We start from the raw sequence: 21,326 nt of genomic DNA, 5'->3' as shown, positions 1-21,326 counted from the left end.
CAGGTTAATTAGCAATTTTCTTTCAAAAGATGTAACTCTTGTGTATAAGGTGTAACTTATAAATTACGCCACACATTAAGGGAGAAGGGGAACATCTGACATTAGTAAGGACGCTTTAACCATGCTTATTGTTTCCAAGAGAGACTTGCACCGAAAGGTGCGGTATTTTACTTACTATAAATGTGTCCACAAACATATCCAATGGGACTTTCAGAGGGTGGCAGTGATTTTTTCTGCATATTTGTAAATTTGGTACCTAATCCAATAGAGGAACTTGAATACGAACTGTTGGGGGGCAGGTAGTACATAATATTTTAGCTTTCTTTATTTCTACTTTCTTAAAGCTTGATAACTTTCTACATTATATCTACCTGTATAACATATCTTCCATCATAAAGCACTTTTTTACCCGACTGCGCGACGCAAAGGAGTGATAATGTGTTTATCAGAGTATATATGTATGTATCAATATGTGTTTATCAGAGTATATATGTATGCTAGAGACTCGTCTGCCGATTTTGATGATTATTACGCCAATCGATTGGTCTTAATTTTGCGAAGGTCGCGAAAAATATGGTAGTAATGAATATGGCGACCACCAGACGTCATATTGTGAAAAGAAAAATGAAAGTCGACGAACTATGTTAAGTGGAGTATCATTTAATCGATTGGACACTGTTGACTTCAGTAAGATTTATTAAAATTGGCTCGCACGTTTGGTCTCTAGAGCGCCACTAAGGACCAAACATACAAACATAGGCTGAAAATGAAAATCGGCAACTATATTAGGGATTGAAAACCTAAATAGAAAGTGTAACCCGTTAAATAAAAATCGAAAGGAAAAAGCAAGCCCACAAGTTTACATAGCGACTTTCAGTTTCGAAAAGTTTGGAAAGAGTTAAGCGGTTTTAATGGGTAATTAAAATCCCTACTGTTGAAGTCGCTAACCTACTGGACTTTTATTTATATAATGAAAAAAGTGGAGAGAATAAGTAACCACTTACTTTGCCTAAACTTCTAAACTTTGTTTAAATCCTTAAAGGCATAAATCAGTAATAATATGACATTACAGTTTGGTACCAATGAAAAAAAAACACAAATATAAAATATTTTTATACATGTACAAGTAGCATAACACCAGTAACACAGTAGTCCACAAGCTGTAGAATTGCTACAATAGTAGTCTAGTAGATAAGGTATATTTAAACATAATTCAAATGATGATTTTTACCACTAAAGCAACTAGAGTATCAAAGCACAAAATAGTTTAATATTTTGAAAGCTGGCACGGCGCGGCGCATAGTACACAAACAAGTGATACACATACACATATACAAAATTATATACAAGTACCGGGTCTTTACAAATATTAAAGCCATACGAAACGATTGATAATGTATTCAGATTAATTATATTTTCACAGGCACTTAAGTTCTTAGTAATATTTTATTATACGTTACATTGGAAATCTAATTATACGAACCCCATATATTCTAATTGTTAATTATCTGACCGATATGTAGTACACTTCTATTATATCCAGTACATGAATTTTCCAGTACATGAATGATTCTTGATTTCTCTATTTCAAAATACTAAAAATTATACTTATTTAAAATTTTTCAACGGATTCTGCAAATTTAACTATGGGCGTTTTCGTCATTTCAACTAGGATTGTCACCTTAAAGTTTCGGGAAGTTGGGAGATAGTGAAATTAATCTAGTTATACTACCGAATTATAATACTGTTCGTTAATTTTGATGTTTTGTGTAGTCAGTTTTTCCATAATTAAATATTAAAATGAATATGATTGAAGTAATTTAAAATAAAAGCTGATCAAAATTATCGAATTTACCTGAATGTGAAACAAATTGTTGAAGTTAATTATTTTTGTAGCCTGTTATTTTGTGATTAATAATTATTTTTAAGTCTGATTAATGAGTAATTAAAAATATAGACATTATTCTTTTTGACAATCAATTATGGCGGTAATCACATTATGTCTGTTTAATTTTGTTAGTGTCGACTGTCGAATGTAAAAGATTGAAATGTATGCCCTATTGCCCTTATATTTTGAGTTTAATTTAATTTATATACAATATTATTTTTATTTTAAGCGCCTTTCACTCTTTCACTCTTACTTTTGCAATTATTGTCAGCATTTACATTTTCATTGCATGAGTACGAAGGTTAATTTGCCACGTGCATTTTCAATAAATAATTCAAACTATTCGTAATATTTTCTTCAAAATATCCAAGAAATTACCACACCTCAACACAAATAATCAAAAAATATCTTTTTTTACTGAATTCTGGATAATTTCTGTTGATATCAGTACTTGAGAGACACTACACAATTTCGTGAGACTCCCGATCATTTCTGGAGAGGTGGCAATTGTAATTTCAATCAAAATCTTGAATTGTCAAGAAAAACTTGAATATTATTTATAATTTTGCAACCACAAACTTTATCTTCATATAAATTTTTGGAAAAAACGGTTTTAGTATTTTTTTCATAATTTATATGTAATTTTGGTTTGCGAGCATATTTTGTTCTATCGATTAACTTCAAGTTTACAGATATCTAAAATTTGCCGGTACTGCAAAAAATAAGTGCTCATGTAACTATACAATCCAAATGAAGACCCATTCTAAATACACAAACACATTCATAGTAAAGTTATATGTGTGTCTCGTCGTAAACATAGCCAAGTTAGATAGTCAGCAAGCAAGCAAACAGCAACGAGAGTGTACGGACTACGGACATAACACACAACATACCCCATCACATCACGTTCACTGATTCACACAAACACAACACAACATTGAACACAGTGATCGCCGCTGCCGAGTAGATTGATACTCACTCACTTATTCACCATACATAACGAGTATGGCAAGCGATGGGCGATCTTGCCGAATCAATAGACGATTTGATATGCACATTTGAAAACGTAACAAACACTACAATGGATACATTAGCAATGATTATATTTTGTTGGATATTAATTGCATTATTTATATTATGGTTAGGTAAATTTATATATAATAGATTCATATTAAAAATTGATCAAAAGAATACATCAGTGTTAAATAGTACAAGTACAAGTACATCAGCGACAACAAACTCAGTAACAAGTACAACCCCAAACAATGTATCAAGTGATAAAATTGATAGTGCTGTGACAACACCAGGTGAAACGAAAAAATTAATTAAAAGTGTTAGTAGTGGTAAAGTGTCCGGATCTGGTGGTTCAGGTTATGTGCCACCAACACCACCGGTACGTAAACGTTTGTCACGTCGATCACCAGGACCTGAATTAAATAAAAAACCGCATGCTAGTAAACCAGCACCAAAGTGTACAGGACCGGATCCTGTTAGTGTACAATGGGTGAATGATGTATTTCAGTGGCTTTATAATGATTTTGTTGTTGTCAATGAATTGTTACATGAATGGATATTGTCGTTGAATGAATTCTCGAAAAAATCGGTTACTGAGGTGAGTACAAAATATATTTTCGATTATTTGCTTAGTATAATTTGATTTTATATACAAAGAGTTTGTACTTTATTGAAGGTTGAATTAGAAAAGGTGATCATTCATAATTCATCATTTTAGACTACTTTACTCGGTAAATTTTAGGCGAGGAGGTACCATTTCTAGTTTGACAATTACCCTTATTGAGTATTTTTTGAATTAAAATTTACATTGTTTTGATTTATATCTATCAAAACATTTCTTGGCTAATTAAACTATAAAATAAATAAATTCAATTCAACAAAGCTCGACAACACATAAATTGGAAAGCGCAATGAAAGTTATATTTTGATTGCGGAATACTTTGGGAATACTACGGAATTGGCTACGGGTTGACTTTTTGCATAGTTCGCATTAAAAGAGTATACAATAAATGTTAATTTACATTCTAGAACTAGAATGAAAAGGGTAATTTTTTAAAGAATAAGGGTAGAATGGGTGCTCCCACGCACATCCGGTTTAGTTTAGTTGAAACTTGGGAAAATTCTTTTCTTACACATATTAGACTTAATTTAAGATTCTGCCATCATGTTACAAAGTTAAGTGAAAAATATAAATCTATTTCAAAACCCAGATGTAAAGAAATTAATTCGTTGTTTATTAATCACTTTTAAAACTGTTAATTTTTCATAAAAAAATTCCCAATTTTCTTTTTTTAAATGTTATTCCCCAAAGTAAATGAGATTGAATATGATAAACAAATAGCAGTGCTGTATTTAGTTACTTTTATAACTCAAATTTAATAATTTACTAAACCCTAAATTGTTATTTGTACCCATTATTGCTATACTAAAGTGGGTTGAAAGAAAGAAGATATTTATCCTCGTAAAATAGAAACTCTGAGTTTTCACACCCTATTCTTTATTCTTAAGCAAAAATTTATGAATGAGAACTCCCTTTGAAATTGTGCTTGCAAAAGTTTATTTATTAAATAAGTACTAAATAAGTACATCTTATAAACCAGGTATTTTTTAAATATATAAAACAAATTCACTGCGTGAAATACAAATTAACTTAAAAATATTTTAATAATACTACCTTTTTTATAACTCTAGTTGTTTCTGTCTTACAATAGCTGAATGTATAATAAACAGATAAAAATTTATGTAACGTACCATCATTGTATGTCTTATATAATATTTGTGGGAGAGTATTGTACCTTGTATGATATATTATTTGAAGTCATTTGTTTTTAAAATGTAGCAATGGAAATAGTTTCATTACAACACCACTATTCCTGTACACTATCGTTTTTTTTTTGTTGATAATTTAAATATTGAACCACAATCGATAAAATTGTATACACCGTTTGTTAAAGAGGCTAAGCTTGTTAACTGAACAGCTAATTAAGTTATTTGGCTGCAACATATACATTAGAGTGCAAAAAGAACAACAAAAATATGATTATATTATTCCACCTTCAATATTTAAAAAACTGCTAGTATTTATTTAAAAAATATTTATGTCTTAAGAAATAGTTTTTGGAACGTTTTCAAAACAACTCTGTGCAAAAATTAAAAATTTGTTTTTTTTGAAACATTTGTAAATACTTATTTTACTAACTGTTGTAAAATGTTTTTCTTCGAAAAATTTTAAGAGGTAAAAAAGTAAATAAATTTTTTAATTAAATAATATTTTTAATTTAATAAAATATATATATACGTTTTCTTCGTTATTCAATTCTGTTAATAAAATTGTGTTTTAATAAACAGATGGTTATTTTTTTTATTGTTCCGGAATATGAACAGGAACAACGTTGATAGAATATTTATTTACATGTTTCACGTATTCAAGAAGCGATAAAAATATTTAATAAATATTAAATTTATTTATATGCACATTGAATGTCATTAATTTTCTGATAAAAATATTTACTTAATTTGCACGTAAAGAACAGTATTTTTGTAGAAAGTGAAAAAGAAACTTTTTTGTGTTCTATTGGTTGTTCGTTTTGCATCAGTGTAATACACTTTTCTACTACCAGTAGAAAACGATAGTTGTAATGGAAAAAGTTGTTATGCTCGATCTTGACAATTGCCTTTCAATTTTCAAATTTCCAGCCGATTTTAAACGGCTGCCTTATATTATGTATATATAGTGTGCCCCCCCCCCTCCCGGTTAGAGGTAAAGGAATTTTGCTTATTCTGAAAAGTATGTGGGAATATTTAAAATTTCTAAATAATGTACAGAGTAACCAAAAAATTGAAATCACTATTCTTCTTTTTGATAAACCACCCTTCCTTTTTATAAGTTGGCAAAATGTTATTCAGAAAAGTTGCTCGCAATTAACAATTATAACCCTATACAAAATAACAAGAAGGTCAGTGTACTTTAATTATAGCATTATTTTTTATTTGAACAAAAGTTGTAATTACAAAAAACGTAAGAAAGAAAATACATAATAATAAATCAAGTAACATGTACTATTCGAGAGTGTATTTTTTTGTGGACTAGTTTAGAAAATTAAAAAGAAAATTTATTTTCTCGGATAAACATTCACTAAGAATGGAATTGTCAAAGTTGGAAAGATTTTCTTGAAATTCAGTTATGAATTTGAATCTTTAATCATAATTGTTTATTTCGAGCAACTTTTCTTATTAGTAACTATTTCTTATTAGTAGTAATTATAAGTAACATTTTGTCAACTTATAAAAAGGATGGACAGTTTACCAAAAAAAAAAGAAAAAATAGTGATACCAAATTTTTGGCTACCCTGTACATTATTTAGAAGTTTTAAATATTCCTACATACTTTTCAGAATAAGCAAAATTTTTTATAAAGAATGACTTTTTTCTTAAAATGAAAAATAAGAAAATTTACAAGTATTGTTACCTCTATCCGGGGACACACTATATATGTAATATTTGATATACGCCTGGCTTTAGACCTATTTTGATAAGTATTGAGTATATTATATAAATATTTTTCTACTTTATCATGTTATATGCTATATATGTAAATAAATATATGTTGCTGAAGGAAAAATATTTTGATAAAAAAAATATAATTATTATTTGAATCGTAACCTTGAAAGTAAATAAATTTACTTTGATTTTTAGTTTTCTGTACGTATAAATTATTTTATAAAACCTCAACTGACCGCTTCACCCAAGAACATAATAAGCTAGTTCAACACTTTAAACAAAAATATTTATTATTTTGAAAATAGAAGTTAAAAATACAAAATGAAACGAAATTTCTGAATATTTCTTTTTATCCATTAATTTTCAAGTTAATTTAGAATTTAGGTAAATTAGACCTGATTCTGACAGGGGCTCTGTGGGTTCTGAAAGTTTAACGTTAACGAGTACAATCGAATCGATTACAGCGCTGTTCCCTTATAAAATTTCAATAAATCATTCGCTTTCTTTAAAATATGACTAATTTTCAGTTTTTTACATGTAAATGGTATAGTAAAAGTCAAATTAAAATTATTGAAAAAAAAAAATTAATTAAACTTGTTGCGTTAGAAATTATGAAAATGTTACCATGAAAACGTCTGGAATAAAATTCATGCACGGTCCGAATAGGGCAGTTCCTATGTTTTTGACATATAAATTGATTTTTGATATTTTTAGGGACATTTGCTTAGTCAGTTTACCCTCACTCTTACTATTCGAACAAATACCGAATAATATAACCGTATATTAGTTTCATCTCTGTTTTTTAATATAGAATGATAAAAAACAGTACAAGACAGATTTCATGGTCATCTGCTGTACTATAATGACAAACCCCAAATTTCCTTATATGACTTCATCCCACGTATTTAAATTATGATGTGAAAGCATTTCTCCTTAGCAATAATGCATTCATTTGAGAATTATTGTATTTTTCTATTGAACAGTAATATAATTGCGCGTGGTAAGTAAACATTACTTTTAATTCATATATATTCTTGTTAAAAAATAAATTTAATAATCACACCCAAAATTATTGAAATTAGGAAGGCTATCTATCAGATGAATTATAAATATTGCAATTATTAGAAAGTTAAAATTTTAATTTTAATAATGTGTTTGTTCTTAAATAAAATTTAAAATGTGCAAATAAAAAATTGATGTATAAGTAATTAATTAATTAAATAATTTTATTGCTTAAACATAAATTTATCATTATGTAAGATTTAAACACTGAACTTTAATTTGTATGCGTATAATTTTTTTAATGATTTTTATACAGGGGAGTACTTACTAAATCCAGTACAGTATTAGTAAAGAGTTTGAGTTAGTAATATGTCCTGTGATTTATGAACTCTCTTACACTAATTTATTACAAAAACAAGTGAAAACAAACAATTGACTGTAAAATACCTTGTATAGACAGTGTTGATTACACTGGCACATTCCATATACATACATGTCACACATACATAACTGATTATTAACCCATATATTACATACTATACATTTTGCGCCAAATTGCGCCCTCACGGGTAAACAGTGATGTTTACGAAGAAATGTTTCAAACAAAAGTTGTTTATTTTTTTATAAGGAACATTTTTTACATTTAAACTTTTGTTCTATCTCTATAACGACACGGTTTACAAGATAGGTCCTACAGACCTAAGCCCCAATTGACTTATGTTGCTCATTTACGAAATCCATCTCACTTTTTACGCCCTGAGCACTCTGTAAAAATTTCAACTTGATTTTTTTTAATTTTTGAGTTATCGTGTACACAGACGGGCAGACAGACAACCGGAAATGGACTAATTAGGTGATTTTATGAAAACCTATATCTCTACTCTTTTTTGATTGATTCTAATTTCAATATTTGAACATTTTACGATTAATACATGCATGCGGTCGTGTAGATACTATGCAAAATAGGTGCAAAGGAAGTGAAGATTTCCTTAAATTTTAAATCTATTAAGTTTGAAATTTTTCAGAGAAAAATTTATTATATTTTTAGGATACTGTTATTTATTTTTTTAAATCTCCATTTATTCTTAATCGGATATTTATTGTGTCTTCCATTCATTAGTTGATAATGAAGGTTATCAGTATTACTTAATAATTATCATATTTTATTAGTACCGACTTCTCTAAAATATTCATAAAACTTTATCATAAAAGGTTCTAGTCTAGGCACGTTTATATTTTTAGACATAACACTGCACAGTGTGGAGTAATTATATCAAATTTCTGGACAAAATATAATGAAAAGATTTTTATAATCAAAATTAATTCAAAAGACTATTTAGATGCAAAAATACCTTTTATTTGGCAAATGTCTTCAAACTTAATTACTCTTTTCATCTTCAAACTTAATTACTTCAATTGTTTCCTTGGACGTATTAGATCAGTTAAGATTTGGATAAGATATCGATTGAGATTCGAGCAAAAATTATCAAATCAGGCTTGGTTTAGTTATTATAATTGGTTTAAGCTTGGGCAAGGCCTGGAAAACCAAAACTTATTTAATTAACCTTAGGCTTGAACAATAATTACAAAGCTTTTCATTATTACAAAGCTTTCTATTTGTGATTAAAATGTATTAAGAATTATTAAATAACTGAGAGCAGTCAATTTTTACTTTCTCGTACAACGTAAGTATGTTTTATCTTCTGACAAATTTTTCCCTCTCTAAAGTGTCAAAGGTTGTGTTACATCTCAGCCAGGTTGATGCATTAACTGGATAATACAGTTTATTTAAATCTGCATATTTATTTAAATTATGTGCAAAAAAAAAAAACGGCAGTGGGAGGAAGGGATACAATGCATGTATTTTTTTTCAATGTGTAGCACTTTACAGTTGTGAAATCATTCCTTTTTAATTAGATGCATGATGTAATAATTATTACTGTATAATTAATCAACATTCTGTGTAATATATCTGTCTTTAATTATGTCATATATAAATCTTGTAATGAATTCATACTTACTTTTACAACTATCTAAAATAACGTTTTCTTTCAAGTAACCAGTTTTAAAACCAGACAATTTTGTAACTACTTTTCTTTTAACTGAACTGAAGAACAAGTTGTTTGAGAAATGGTCTAGCAAATATACAAGATGAACCACCGTTTTAATTCATTATGGCTGATAGGTCGTTTTGTAGCTAACTAAACAAAAAGTAGCTTAAACAAAAATTGTAGAGTTTGATGGGGAACATCAGCTGGGACCTATTTCTCCAAGTTGCAGTAATAGTTAGTTTAGATCCTAATAAGTAAGAGATAGTATAACATTTTAAATTAGGAAGTCGATACTCATAAAAAAACAATTATTTGTTCTTTACAATTTTTTTCGAAATTCGTTAGTTTTCGGAGGAAATGCGACTTAATAATATGTTTTTTTTTGCATTTATTCGAAAGAAAATACGTTATCTTTAGAAAAATATTTTAGACCAAAGTTTTCAAGGAGAATAAAGGCCATTCGTCTGGGTTAACGACTTTAAAGTCCAGGTAAATTTTCAAGATCATTTGATGATCAAGATGAAATGATCTTGAAACTAGAATTTCAGGTCAAAATCATGGACGCATTCGAATGTCTTTTATTGCCCTTGACAAGGTTTGGCTTAAAAGCATTTTTCTGTAGCTAACGTGTTTTCTTTCAATTAAATGCAATAATGACTAATTTTTGAGTTGCATTACCTCCGAAAGCTAACGATTTTCGAAAGAATGTTTTAAATAAAAATTTTAATTTTTCTTATAAGGATCAACTTTCTAATTTAAAGTGTTATTCTATATCTTACCGTTTAGGATTTAGATTGACCATTCAAGTAGCCCGAAGAACTAGATCTAATCTGATGCTAGAACATGACATACCCCATCAAATTCTACAACTTTTGTTGAAGTTATTTTGAGATTGGTTTACTACAAAACGAACTACTACCCATAATATATTAAAATGGTCCACTCTATATGTTTCAAAAATCTTGTTGCAAAAAATAAAATAATACATTTTTTTTCTATAATACTTAGGACAATTATTTTAAGATCGTTTGAATCGAAACTAAGTATGTCTCGATGAAATTCCCAATTAATTGTGATTGGACACTGTTGTGGATTGGGCCAAGTTTGCAAACCAAGGCAGGTCTGTTATTGATTAAACTACAAATTGTAATATCGTGCTAAATATAGATGTCTTGCTCTTACTTAAGCTGGGAAGCATCATCCAAGGCTGGACGCAAGTTAATAATCTGTTTTGTTAATCCTTGATCATCTGTTAGTTGTTAGGTGTATTTTTTTCACATATGTTAGCAGCTATGGGAATTATACTTACTAAGTAGCTTATTTAAAAGCTATCTAAGTAATAATTATGTATACTTGTGGACAAAAAAAAAAGCGATACTTTTTTGTACATCAGATATATTAAAACACATATTCATTCATGTACTTACATTTTTCAACCACCAAATATGTCCGATGTACACCAAAGTGTCGCATTTTTTTGTCCACAAGTATACATGTTTCTTGCCTTTAGGTATATGTAGGTATTTGCAGTAAGCCGGGCGCTTTCTAACTCGGCTATTCTGACTACTACCGTAACTTCAAAAAATATCAATCAGAACTAACAACAAACTTGGTGAATTAGATTTACTTGATGAGACTTTAGCAGAGGCTGACTAACTAAAGTTTGGGTAAAAGGAGCAGACCAAGATTGAGTTTTTTTAGGTTTGGGAAAAGGTTGAAAAAATGCTTGAATTATTAAATCTTAATCAAAGCTTGATCAAAATACTACCAAACTAAGTATTGCTTTATGAAATTGGGTTCATGCTTGAATATAAAGGCTGAAATATCAAGGGCGTTATGTTTTGGACTACAGTGCTAATCATTAGGCTGTTACGAAGTCATATAAAGAATGCTCATTCATTATTATTATATTGTCCTTATATGATATAACATATAAGGGCAATTAAAAAAAGCTATGATATAACAAGTAAAAATAGCTATGAACCCTAACTTTCTGCCGCGAAGTAAATAAGTTCCTGAGTCGATCTGGAGCATTTTCTCTCATAGGACATATACATGGCAGATCGGCCATTTTCGAGATAGAGGGGGGTGTAGAAATCTGGGGAAAGTGGACCCTAACCGTCTAGAAGCAACGCTAACAGATTTTAAATCTGTCAGCGGAACAATACAAAAACTTGCAAAAAGAATTCATTAAATTCTAATTGAAAAACAATTACGATTAATCAATGAAAGTAAAATTTAAAAATAATAATTAAAATTATTCGTTTAACTTGGATAATTTGGGTCCTGCTCAATAATATTAGCCACCGACAGCCTAATAGCACTTGTATTTAATTGCTTCCATCAAAATATAATTTTCAAAAAAAGTTTTAATGAATATTCTCAAAATTAAAAAAATGTGTACCTTTATGATTTGAATTGTTGATTGGAAAACTTGTATTACTGACCATGATCAAAGCCGGTTATTTGTGTTAATAAAACGTTCATTTTTAAATCATTAAAAATTAAAATTACTATAGTTAAAAATCTACAAGGTCTCAAGAAAAATTAAAGTTCATTTATTTCAACAAAATTATAAATTCATGAGAATTTTGTTTTAATGATTTGTAATTTAAATCTATCTTCTCTCTGCATGAGAATAAAATAAACAAATCGAAATAAATCTAAAGAGAACCTTCAAAAATATTATGTATAATTTTTTAAAAATTTTTAACTTTAACATCTTCGTATATTGTATATTTGTACCATTTTCTCTACTTTGTGAGGTTCAAGTGGTCAAAAATTCTAAGTAATCACACGACCATACTAAGACGTGTGTTTATCTCTGAAAGTTTGCAAAAATTTTTATTTTTCCATATACGCATTATATCCGTTAAGTGCCGGGGCCAGTCTAATAGTTTATTTACAATAATTGCATGTTGAGAAAATATGAGAATATTTATAATGAAAAAAAATACTTATAAAAAACTAATAATGTATAATGTTTTTAGTGAAAATAATTCTTCAATAAAATAAATAATTCAATTTTATGATTATTTAATAACTAGTTATCCCTGGGGCTTTTCCGTTCGTTTGCGTGATATAAGGAGAAAAACTTTTAATGATATCAAACAATATAACTAACTTTCATTAAAACTTTGATCCTTTACATCAATTTTGAAGAAAGTCGTTCAGTGTGATTTAAAACACGTAAAAGTAATACTTTTATCTTAACTAATATTATAAAGCTGAAGAATTTGTTTGTTTGTTTGTTCTCAGGAGCTATAGGGACTAGTTGGAATTGATAATTATGTGTTGGATAGTCCATTTATCGAGGAAGGCTATAGGCTACTAAATGGGTTTTAATGAAACTTTACAATAATGTTCCTCCTTTGTCAGAATAAAAAATAGGTTATAATTTATTAAGATACTAACAGTTATCCGCCCGCTTCTAATCGCGGGACGATTTGAAGTATTGTGATAATTCCCTCAATGGTCAAATCAGTATGGAGTTCAATACTGACATAGTGATATCCAATTTCTTACCGTGAAGTTTAAAGGAACAATGAAATCATGTGGTATTCACATTAAAAATTTTTTTTTTATATCAAGAGAGTCGCGACTTCGATATTTGATTTGTTTATATTTTCATAAAAGTAGCAGTTTCTGGTTTATATCACTCAAAAAAGCGATATATTATGTTATGTTTGTAATAGAGGTCACTTATTTATTAACTATTGCGTCGAGTAATGATGATGATGTCATGCAATTTGAAGGTATACAGAACTGTTTAATATAATTCGATATTTTTGTATTTTTCATGTGTACGTAATGTCTGTGCTCTCAAAACACAGATCCGGACCTTACAGGTATATGTTTATTAACTAACAGCGTTATAAGAAAATTATATATACAGGTTGTTTGATTTACATCTTTGTATAGTACATCTTCCACGAGTATGAGAGAAAATCGACTTTCTCTTATTAAAGTTTCTGTTTCTCACTTATAGAGATTTGATGAGTTTAAATGATGGGAAAGGCAATAAACTACCACTTATGAGTTTTCTCGCTTATGCATTTCTTATTCATTCAGGTTTCACTGTGTACAAATTAGGAATAATCATTTAAATTTTCAAAAGTTCAAGTAGATAAAACTTTAAAAATATGTTTGTACACATATTCCAATGGTCTAACTTTCTCCACTTCAACCTAAACCTTGAGATTTTGGATAAACAATTAACAATTAATGCTCCAAAAAGTATCTCATCAAAGTAGCTTTCATAATGGTATAATTTTTTTAAATTGGTTTTGTGTAAGATCTCTTGAAGTACACTTGTGAGAAAACTTTAGTTATCTTTACTTTGCTTTAATGCACGTACGACCTTCAAAGTTTATTAAAGCTATGAACTTGATATTTTCAGAATATTGGAGTACTATAATTTTACAGCTTTCCTAAAAAAATATAATACACCCCTGTTTAAAACAAAATATTATAACACATCATCAAGTTTTGAACCTGTATAATAAAAGAAGTTGATTACATTGAAATAAAACATAAATGAATGAAAAATAGTCTCTAATTATTTATTGTGGTTTAATTTTAATAAATATATGACACTTGTACCAACAAAGTCTGTACTGTAGCTAATAACAGACAGACATTACACCTTTTATGTAGTACATACATAAATAAATTATTAATTATTTTTGTACCATTGACCTTTTCTACTTAAAATTTTCATTAACGCCATAGTTTATAGAATTAAATATGAAATACTGTTTTTTTAATTAAGAAAAATAATTACGTTTTGATATGATGCATAAAGTCTTGCTAATTTTGCATGCTATTAGTAATTTTGGTGTAAAAAAAAGTTTGTTCGATGCAGGAAAGTCCTCTGCACATATTTATTGTATGGGACTCTGCACAATTTCAGAATTCATAGCAGTGATCGTTCGTGGTTCAATTTCTCATAAACGAAAACCGGATTAATGTTGCGCGGATACCAGAAGCTTTCTGATAAGAACACCTAGTAGTTTTACTCATAGTTTTCAGCTGACGTTCACGAGGCTTTATTATACTATTTCCTGATGCATTCCACTAATTATCGCTAGGAACTTGGTCATGTAAATCTGTCACTGTCTTGAGCGGGTACAGAATCATTTCCATTGATACTGAACTTTCGTCAAACTCACGCGACGAGCAAAACAAACATATTCATATATGCGTTATTCTAAAGTATCCACGTTGATGGTAACTGAAAAAAGCATGCTTTCATTTAAGGCCCACCCTATATTTACTTAGCCAATAATTAAAGTTATCCATCTTGAAATATTCCCGCGAAAATGTAATATAAGATTAGTCATAGAATTAAATTTCGTAAGTTATTGTATTTGAGTGTATCAAATAACGATAGTACAGAATAAATTTTATTTTAAAATGAAGGTTAATTCTAGAGCAATCAAGTACCAACTTATTTATTTGCCACCCACACTTTTTTCAATCGATTAATTTTGATGTCATTAACATTAGACTCGTTTAATATAATTGTTGGTGTTTAAATGATGATTTTATATAATTATTGTTGAATTAAAAACTGAATAATTTTATGAAAACTGAGAACCAAATCCGACTTGTAGAATACCTAGGAAACTAAAACTTTTTTAATCGATTCAGCTTCGCATGAATTTTGAGAATATACAAAATAATTTAAAGTATGTACAAGGAAATTTTATGTTTTGTCATATTAAATATCCTGATCAAACAAATTGCGGGCAATGTACGCGCATATTGGGTTGCCTACTAAATCAGAAGTATGTCGTATGGAATTGTGTTTTTTGATAGCAAAATTGAACATGTGCATAATCAATCATTCAAACCAGCAAAAAAAAAACAAAGCAAATTTCAGTAAAAAAGTAAGCGCTACATTAATAATGTACGAAGATACGAACGGAACATAGTTCATGCCGGGTGTCTCACTGCACCTCTCGTTCTTTTTTATTGATTATTTAAGCATGAACAAAAGTCAAATTCAATTTTTAATGAATTGAATTGAAGTCTATTCATGAATCAGGCTAACTATATATTTAAAAAAATATTAAGTATATCGTAAATTCCAATCATATATGCATTTACTACGAGCATATAAGTGAAAATTACTTGTAAACCAAATATTAATACTTATAAAATTAAACAAACTTTTGATAATATTATAACTAAAACTAATGACCTTGAAATTTTAAAATATTTATTAAAATAATTCAGAATAACATATGTTGATATTTTTAGTAAAGCGGCATTCTTAGAAATTTATATTATTTACCTATGTAGGCATTTCAAACAACCCACGCAATTTTTGTATTAATTATTATTATAAATAACTATTCGAGTTTTCTTCATGACAGGAAAACGATCTTGCCTTACTATTTTAAAATCTGGCATGTTGAATAATTTTCCGAATCGTTTTCCGAATAAATACCACGATACTCGCAATAAAATTGTATATTAAGAAGATTTGAAAAATATTAAAATAATAAAAAATAAGATAAGATCATAAGTTGTTGAGTATGATTGCTGTGTGTTGATTAAAATGTATTTTTATAATTTGATTAATTGCCCATGAGATGCGTTTCACTACTTCAGAGTGCTGTTGCTGGTTTAAAATATGTTGTCTGTCATGTGATGATGAAAACCTTTGCCAAGGAAATTGCATTTAAAAATATTCAAAACATTGGCTTTAAATGCATTTGATTTTCATTTGGTATAAACAATTTTTTTTTTTAATTTGGTTTTAGAATATGATTTATTAAAGCTGTTATGTATAAATTTTAAACTTTCTTTGATTGGCATGAAACTTAATAATTTTTTTAAGAATTTTCTTTAATATTCATTGGTGGAACAAAAATCTATAAAGAAAAGCGGTTTTCCAGATAAGAATGGTTAAAGTTACAATTTACCTTCGAGTACTACGATTATACCCTTTTCTCTATCACTTTAAAATTAGGATATGTATGAATATTCTACCGGCTCTGGGTACTTTTATTTTTCGATAATCAGCGATCCCAAAAACACCCGAGGGACGATATCCGGAGAAAAATTTTTCTTTGTCATTTCTAGGGGTGGCTTAGAACAACTGCATTCAATTGCTTTTTGTCCTCAAGATCATGATCACCGACTTCAAAAACCAGAAAAGAGACAATTTCTGAGACTGTGAGACTGTACACTTCAATGGATTAACGCACATTGCGTATTTTCATTTAAACAAATATAAAAGGAATAAAAAATTTTCACAGTAGTCGAGTATTGAACCCTGGTCCTCTAGATATCCGGTTTAGAACGTTCCTTTTCCGTCACTACTGTTGTTCGTAAGATTCATTGCTTTTTTAAACTTCTAAAAAATCATACATAGATATTTGATCGATTTTGAGTATTTATAGATATTTTTGTCACAATACATTAATAGTAGTATGTATTTTTGATAGTTTTGATGCATAATAGAGGAAGCAATAACAAGTATATTTTTAATTTTTTTATGAAATATATAAATAACATAATAAAAACGCATGCTGTGTTTATTCTATAAATAATTTTTAACACACTGGCTGCTCAATTTTTAGAACATAATTAAACTATTTTACGTATAGACTGATTTCAATGATTCCAAAAAAATTTTATACTTTTAACATTAGATTCAGGCCGTATGGGCTTTTTTTTAAATAAAAATTTGTATAAAAAACTAGGAAAACTATCGCAATTATAAAAGATCTAGGGTAGCAAATATGGCACAGTACATTAAAATATAAAATGTAATAGGTATCTTTTGTCTTTTCATTTAATTAAAATTTAGTTGAGTCTAACGGGTATGTTTTACTTTTTATTACGTGTGACGCTGACATCTTAGCGTTAAAATCCCTTATGTATTGATATACTTAAAGTTGAATAAATATTGGGAATGAGATTGACATTCTGGCATGATTGGCATGATATGAGAACACACACAGTATATATTTTATTTGTATATTAGAATTACATGAAGCGTGACTTACTTTGAAAGACGATGTTGGTCACACTTGATACGTTTTGTACGAATATTCAATTTTAGCGAAAAGATATTGAACCAAGAGTAAATGTCTAGACTCGATGAATAATAATCAATATTCTTTCTGATGCCACGCAATTATATTGAACAGCGAATGGAAACGTTGCAAAATATCAACAAGTCACATTTTCGACACAATAGAGCAATTATTATACTTTGTAAACATATCTTGTGATATCTACCTTTCAAAAAAATTGATTATATTACACAATAAGTTAACAAAAATAAATACAGTTTAATAAATCCTTACAATGGCATTGAATTGGAATGGCCAAATTCATGTTAAATATTGTAGTTTTCTTTCTTAATTAATTAATTAGCTATAACTAACTTCATACTATCGAAATCGGGTTTTTTTAGAATATGGTATAGTTGCCATATTAAAATGTAAAACTAGTCTGATACCATGACAAAATTTGAAAATGAAATTAAAATTGATTAAAAAACGAAGAAGTTGTAAGCATTCAAAGATTGTTGCCTATCTTTTTTTAGCAAAACAAAGTTTTATATGTATCTCTATGGTGGTTTTGGACAATGGCGTCACTAACATATATCTACCTCTTTGTTTAATTAAGAATTTTAAACATTCATATTTTGCGAACTTTAAGCTTTCAGCAGAATTAGTTGAGCCGCTTTTTAATGGTAATAAAAAAACTGGAAAACTGAATAAACAGAACCTGAAAAGTGGATAAAACACATCATTTATCTATGGAGGTAATGATCGTTCCAGCATAAGCTGCAGTATATGTTCGAAGAATAATCTATGAAAGATAACAAGACCTTTTTATTAATGTTTTTTTCCCGCTCTGGGAAGTTAATCGTGTGGATTACAGGGGTCGCACTCACACGACTTCAGTACCAAAAGGACTATGTACTGCCAATTTTTTTAAATGGATTGGCACAAATTTCTAAGTTTTCTTCATCCATACATTAAAAAGATTCTTTTCATATTGCTTTATTTACTCAAGTTTTCATATCGTGAAAGATCAACTGCCGTAAATCAATCTGTATGTTTATTATGATTTAACGACAGTTGTAACTATATTATATGTTTAAAATGCGTGCAACCGTAACATAAAAAATCTATAACAAAGATTTTTTTTAAAAAGTAGTAGAGCTTTAAATTATATATATTTTTATAGCTTGAATGAATCACTCGTTTGTAACATTGAACGAAAACAAGTAACTCACCCTGCTATTTTACATCTGCGATTATTTAATTCAATAATGTATTCATAAACTTAGATATACCGGCTTTTTGTTTGCCAAATGTTTATTAGATAATGAGACATTGTAAAAATTAATTAATTTTTTCATTGATTTCATACAATTTTCTGTTATATTAATTGCAATACTTTGAGAGGTAAAACTTTTATTGATTACTAGCATGATACCCACCCGCTTCGCTGGGCTTAAAAGTAAAGATTGATAAAGACCACCGTGTTATAGCCTTCACCTCTCTTGCTCTCACTTATCCTCTTTCCATCACACTCGAAATAATGGTAGAGATTGTTTTACATAGGTAAAATATATGTACGGTTTCTTTTTTTTTTAAATATAAAATAGCCATACTTCATTGAGTATATCAGAAAAGATGGCCATGAAACGTTTTGCATTGAGTATTTTTACAGAAATCTGTAATTTATGGTAATGTCAAATTAAATTAAATTAAAAAAATATATATCTTTATAAATTATCTTATATGTTATTCTGATGTATGAGCTATATTATTGTTAAGTTTCGTTCAAATCCATTTATGATTTTTTGCGTGAAAGTGTAACAAACATCCTTACTTTCACATTTCTAATATAAGTATAGGGATAAAATTTAGCATATTTTTTTAATTCTTGCTGTATGTAAAAAACAGTTATAAAAATGCAACCACGCAAATGCTGAAAGAAGTAGGATAGAAAAGTAATATTTGAATATCGCTAACGGATGTAAAGTTATGCCTCAAATATTTTTTTGGTAATATAACAGTCGAACAATGGCTTAGAACTAATACCTCGGAAAACTATTTTAGAACTAATACCACGGAAAATTACTTTTTTATAATACTCCCCCAAACTTTTAGCATTTCACTGATACGAGTAAAAAGGTAATATACAAATCTTAAACCTACGAGGCTTTGAAAATTAGTTTCCCCTATGTAAAACAGCTATTTACGTTTATATTCAACATTTAAAAATAGCATCGAAATTTTAACAGCCTATATATTTGGAAATTAACAAGTAACACCCAATAACATTAGACATACACAAAAGCATATAAAAGTTCAGTACTCCTTGGTTGACATCGAAGTTATATAATTTGTTTTTCTGAACCATTTTATATTGAACTGTTTTGCGTGCCTTCAAAAATGATATAGCATGTCAAAAGTTCATTACCATATTGAATTGGAGTTGATTAGGTATATTATTCGATCATAGTTTAAAATAAAATTTAATAATATCCGACATATTTTTAATATAAAAAAATATATATTTTTGAACTGAAAAACCCATGTAAAACCCATTTTAAAATCAATATTTAACGCAAATCATCCTTAAACTAAAAACACTAACATATTTCAGTATTTCACTTACGAAGGACCCCATCAACTGAGATATTGCCTTCGTAGTGTATTTCACAAGCTCAATTTGGTGAAATAAAATTAACCTGATTTTTATACTTTTTGGATCAAAATTATCCCATCCACTGAGTTTCATCAAATTCCAAGGGGTGTACCCCTTAAAAAAAATGCAAATCGAGAAATTTTTTTTATGTCCAATTTCCATAAAACTCAGTAAATAAGGTAATTTTAATCCAAAAAGTACAAAAATCGGGTGCATTTGACGACTGGTCGAAAAGTTTTTGAGATACGGGCTAAAATCGATCCAAATATTGCGATATCTCAGAAACTCTGCTTCCAATCATTAAATTAACCTGATTTTTATACTTTTTGTGCCTATTTAATATATTAATTATTTCATCCCTTTTTACTCCAGAATCGGGGAACCCTTTTTGATTTACTGTAGTAAATTATATTAATCAAAGGTCATTTCAAGTTACGAAGCCATGTGAAAAAAACAATTTAAACAATGATTTGTTTGTTTATACTTAGAACTGTTAAAAAAATAAGTGTTCCACACCCACTAAAATAACAAAAATTTGTTAAAATATTATATTTACGTGTTTGTGATGTTTTTAACATAAATTTACTTCATTATTTTGCATCATAATATAAAAACATTGTATAAAACAATTAATGCCTCGTAAATTTTTAAATTAAAAAAAATGTGAAATTTTTATTGAATGGAAATAACTTCTTGTATATAATCCCTATCTATATATTATAAATGAAAAAGTGAGTCACACAAAAACTACTGAACGGATTTGAACGAAACTATACAATGATATGGCTCATACATCAGAATAACACAAAGCTATAATTATAGCAGCTACCCACCCGCTTCGCTGGATGATTTCGAAAACTACTGAATTGATTTTAATGGAAATTTACAATAACATATAGGCAATAATTTATAAACATAGTAGTTAATCGGCCGCTTCGCTGGATGATTTCGAAAACCAATTAATGGATTTTAATGAAACTTTACAATAATATAGGTCATACATAGAATAAAACATAAGCTATAATTTATTAAGATAATGGCAGTTACCCACTTCGCTGGAAAATTTCAATTTTAAAAGCAAAGACTTAATAGTTTGAATTCATAATAAAAAGGATTTCGAGTGTAATGGTATCATTCTAATCTTATGTTTATTTATTTGATCTGCTGTCTCATTGAAATTA

The 21,326-nt window shown here is 28.5% G+C and overlaps 1 protein-coding gene across 2 annotated transcripts in view; it reads left to right on the top strand.

Annotated features, from left to right (window-relative positions):
• Positions 1 to 2,731: 2,731 nt before the first annotated feature.
• LOC123294036 overlaps positions 2,732 to 21,326 on the top strand; it is a 52,012-nt gene continuing 33,417 nt past the window's right edge. For both annotated transcript variants that reach the window (XM_044875101.1, XM_044875102.1), the window contains exon 1: positions 2,732 to 3,500. In XM_044875101.1, the coding sequence (XP_044731036.1) occupies positions 2,904 to 3,500 (597 nt within the window). In that variant the 5' untranslated portion in view covers positions 2,732 to 2,903. The remainder of the gene's footprint in view (positions 3,501 to 21,326) is intronic.

This window comes from Chrysoperla carnea, chromosome 2, assembly GCF_905475395.1.
Source record: "Chrysoperla carnea chromosome 2, inChrCarn1.1, whole genome shotgun sequence".
NCBI classification, from domain to species: Eukaryota; Metazoa; Arthropoda; class Insecta; order Neuroptera; family Chrysopidae; genus Chrysoperla; species Chrysoperla carnea.
This window is presented reverse-complemented; position numbering and strand designations above follow the sequence as displayed.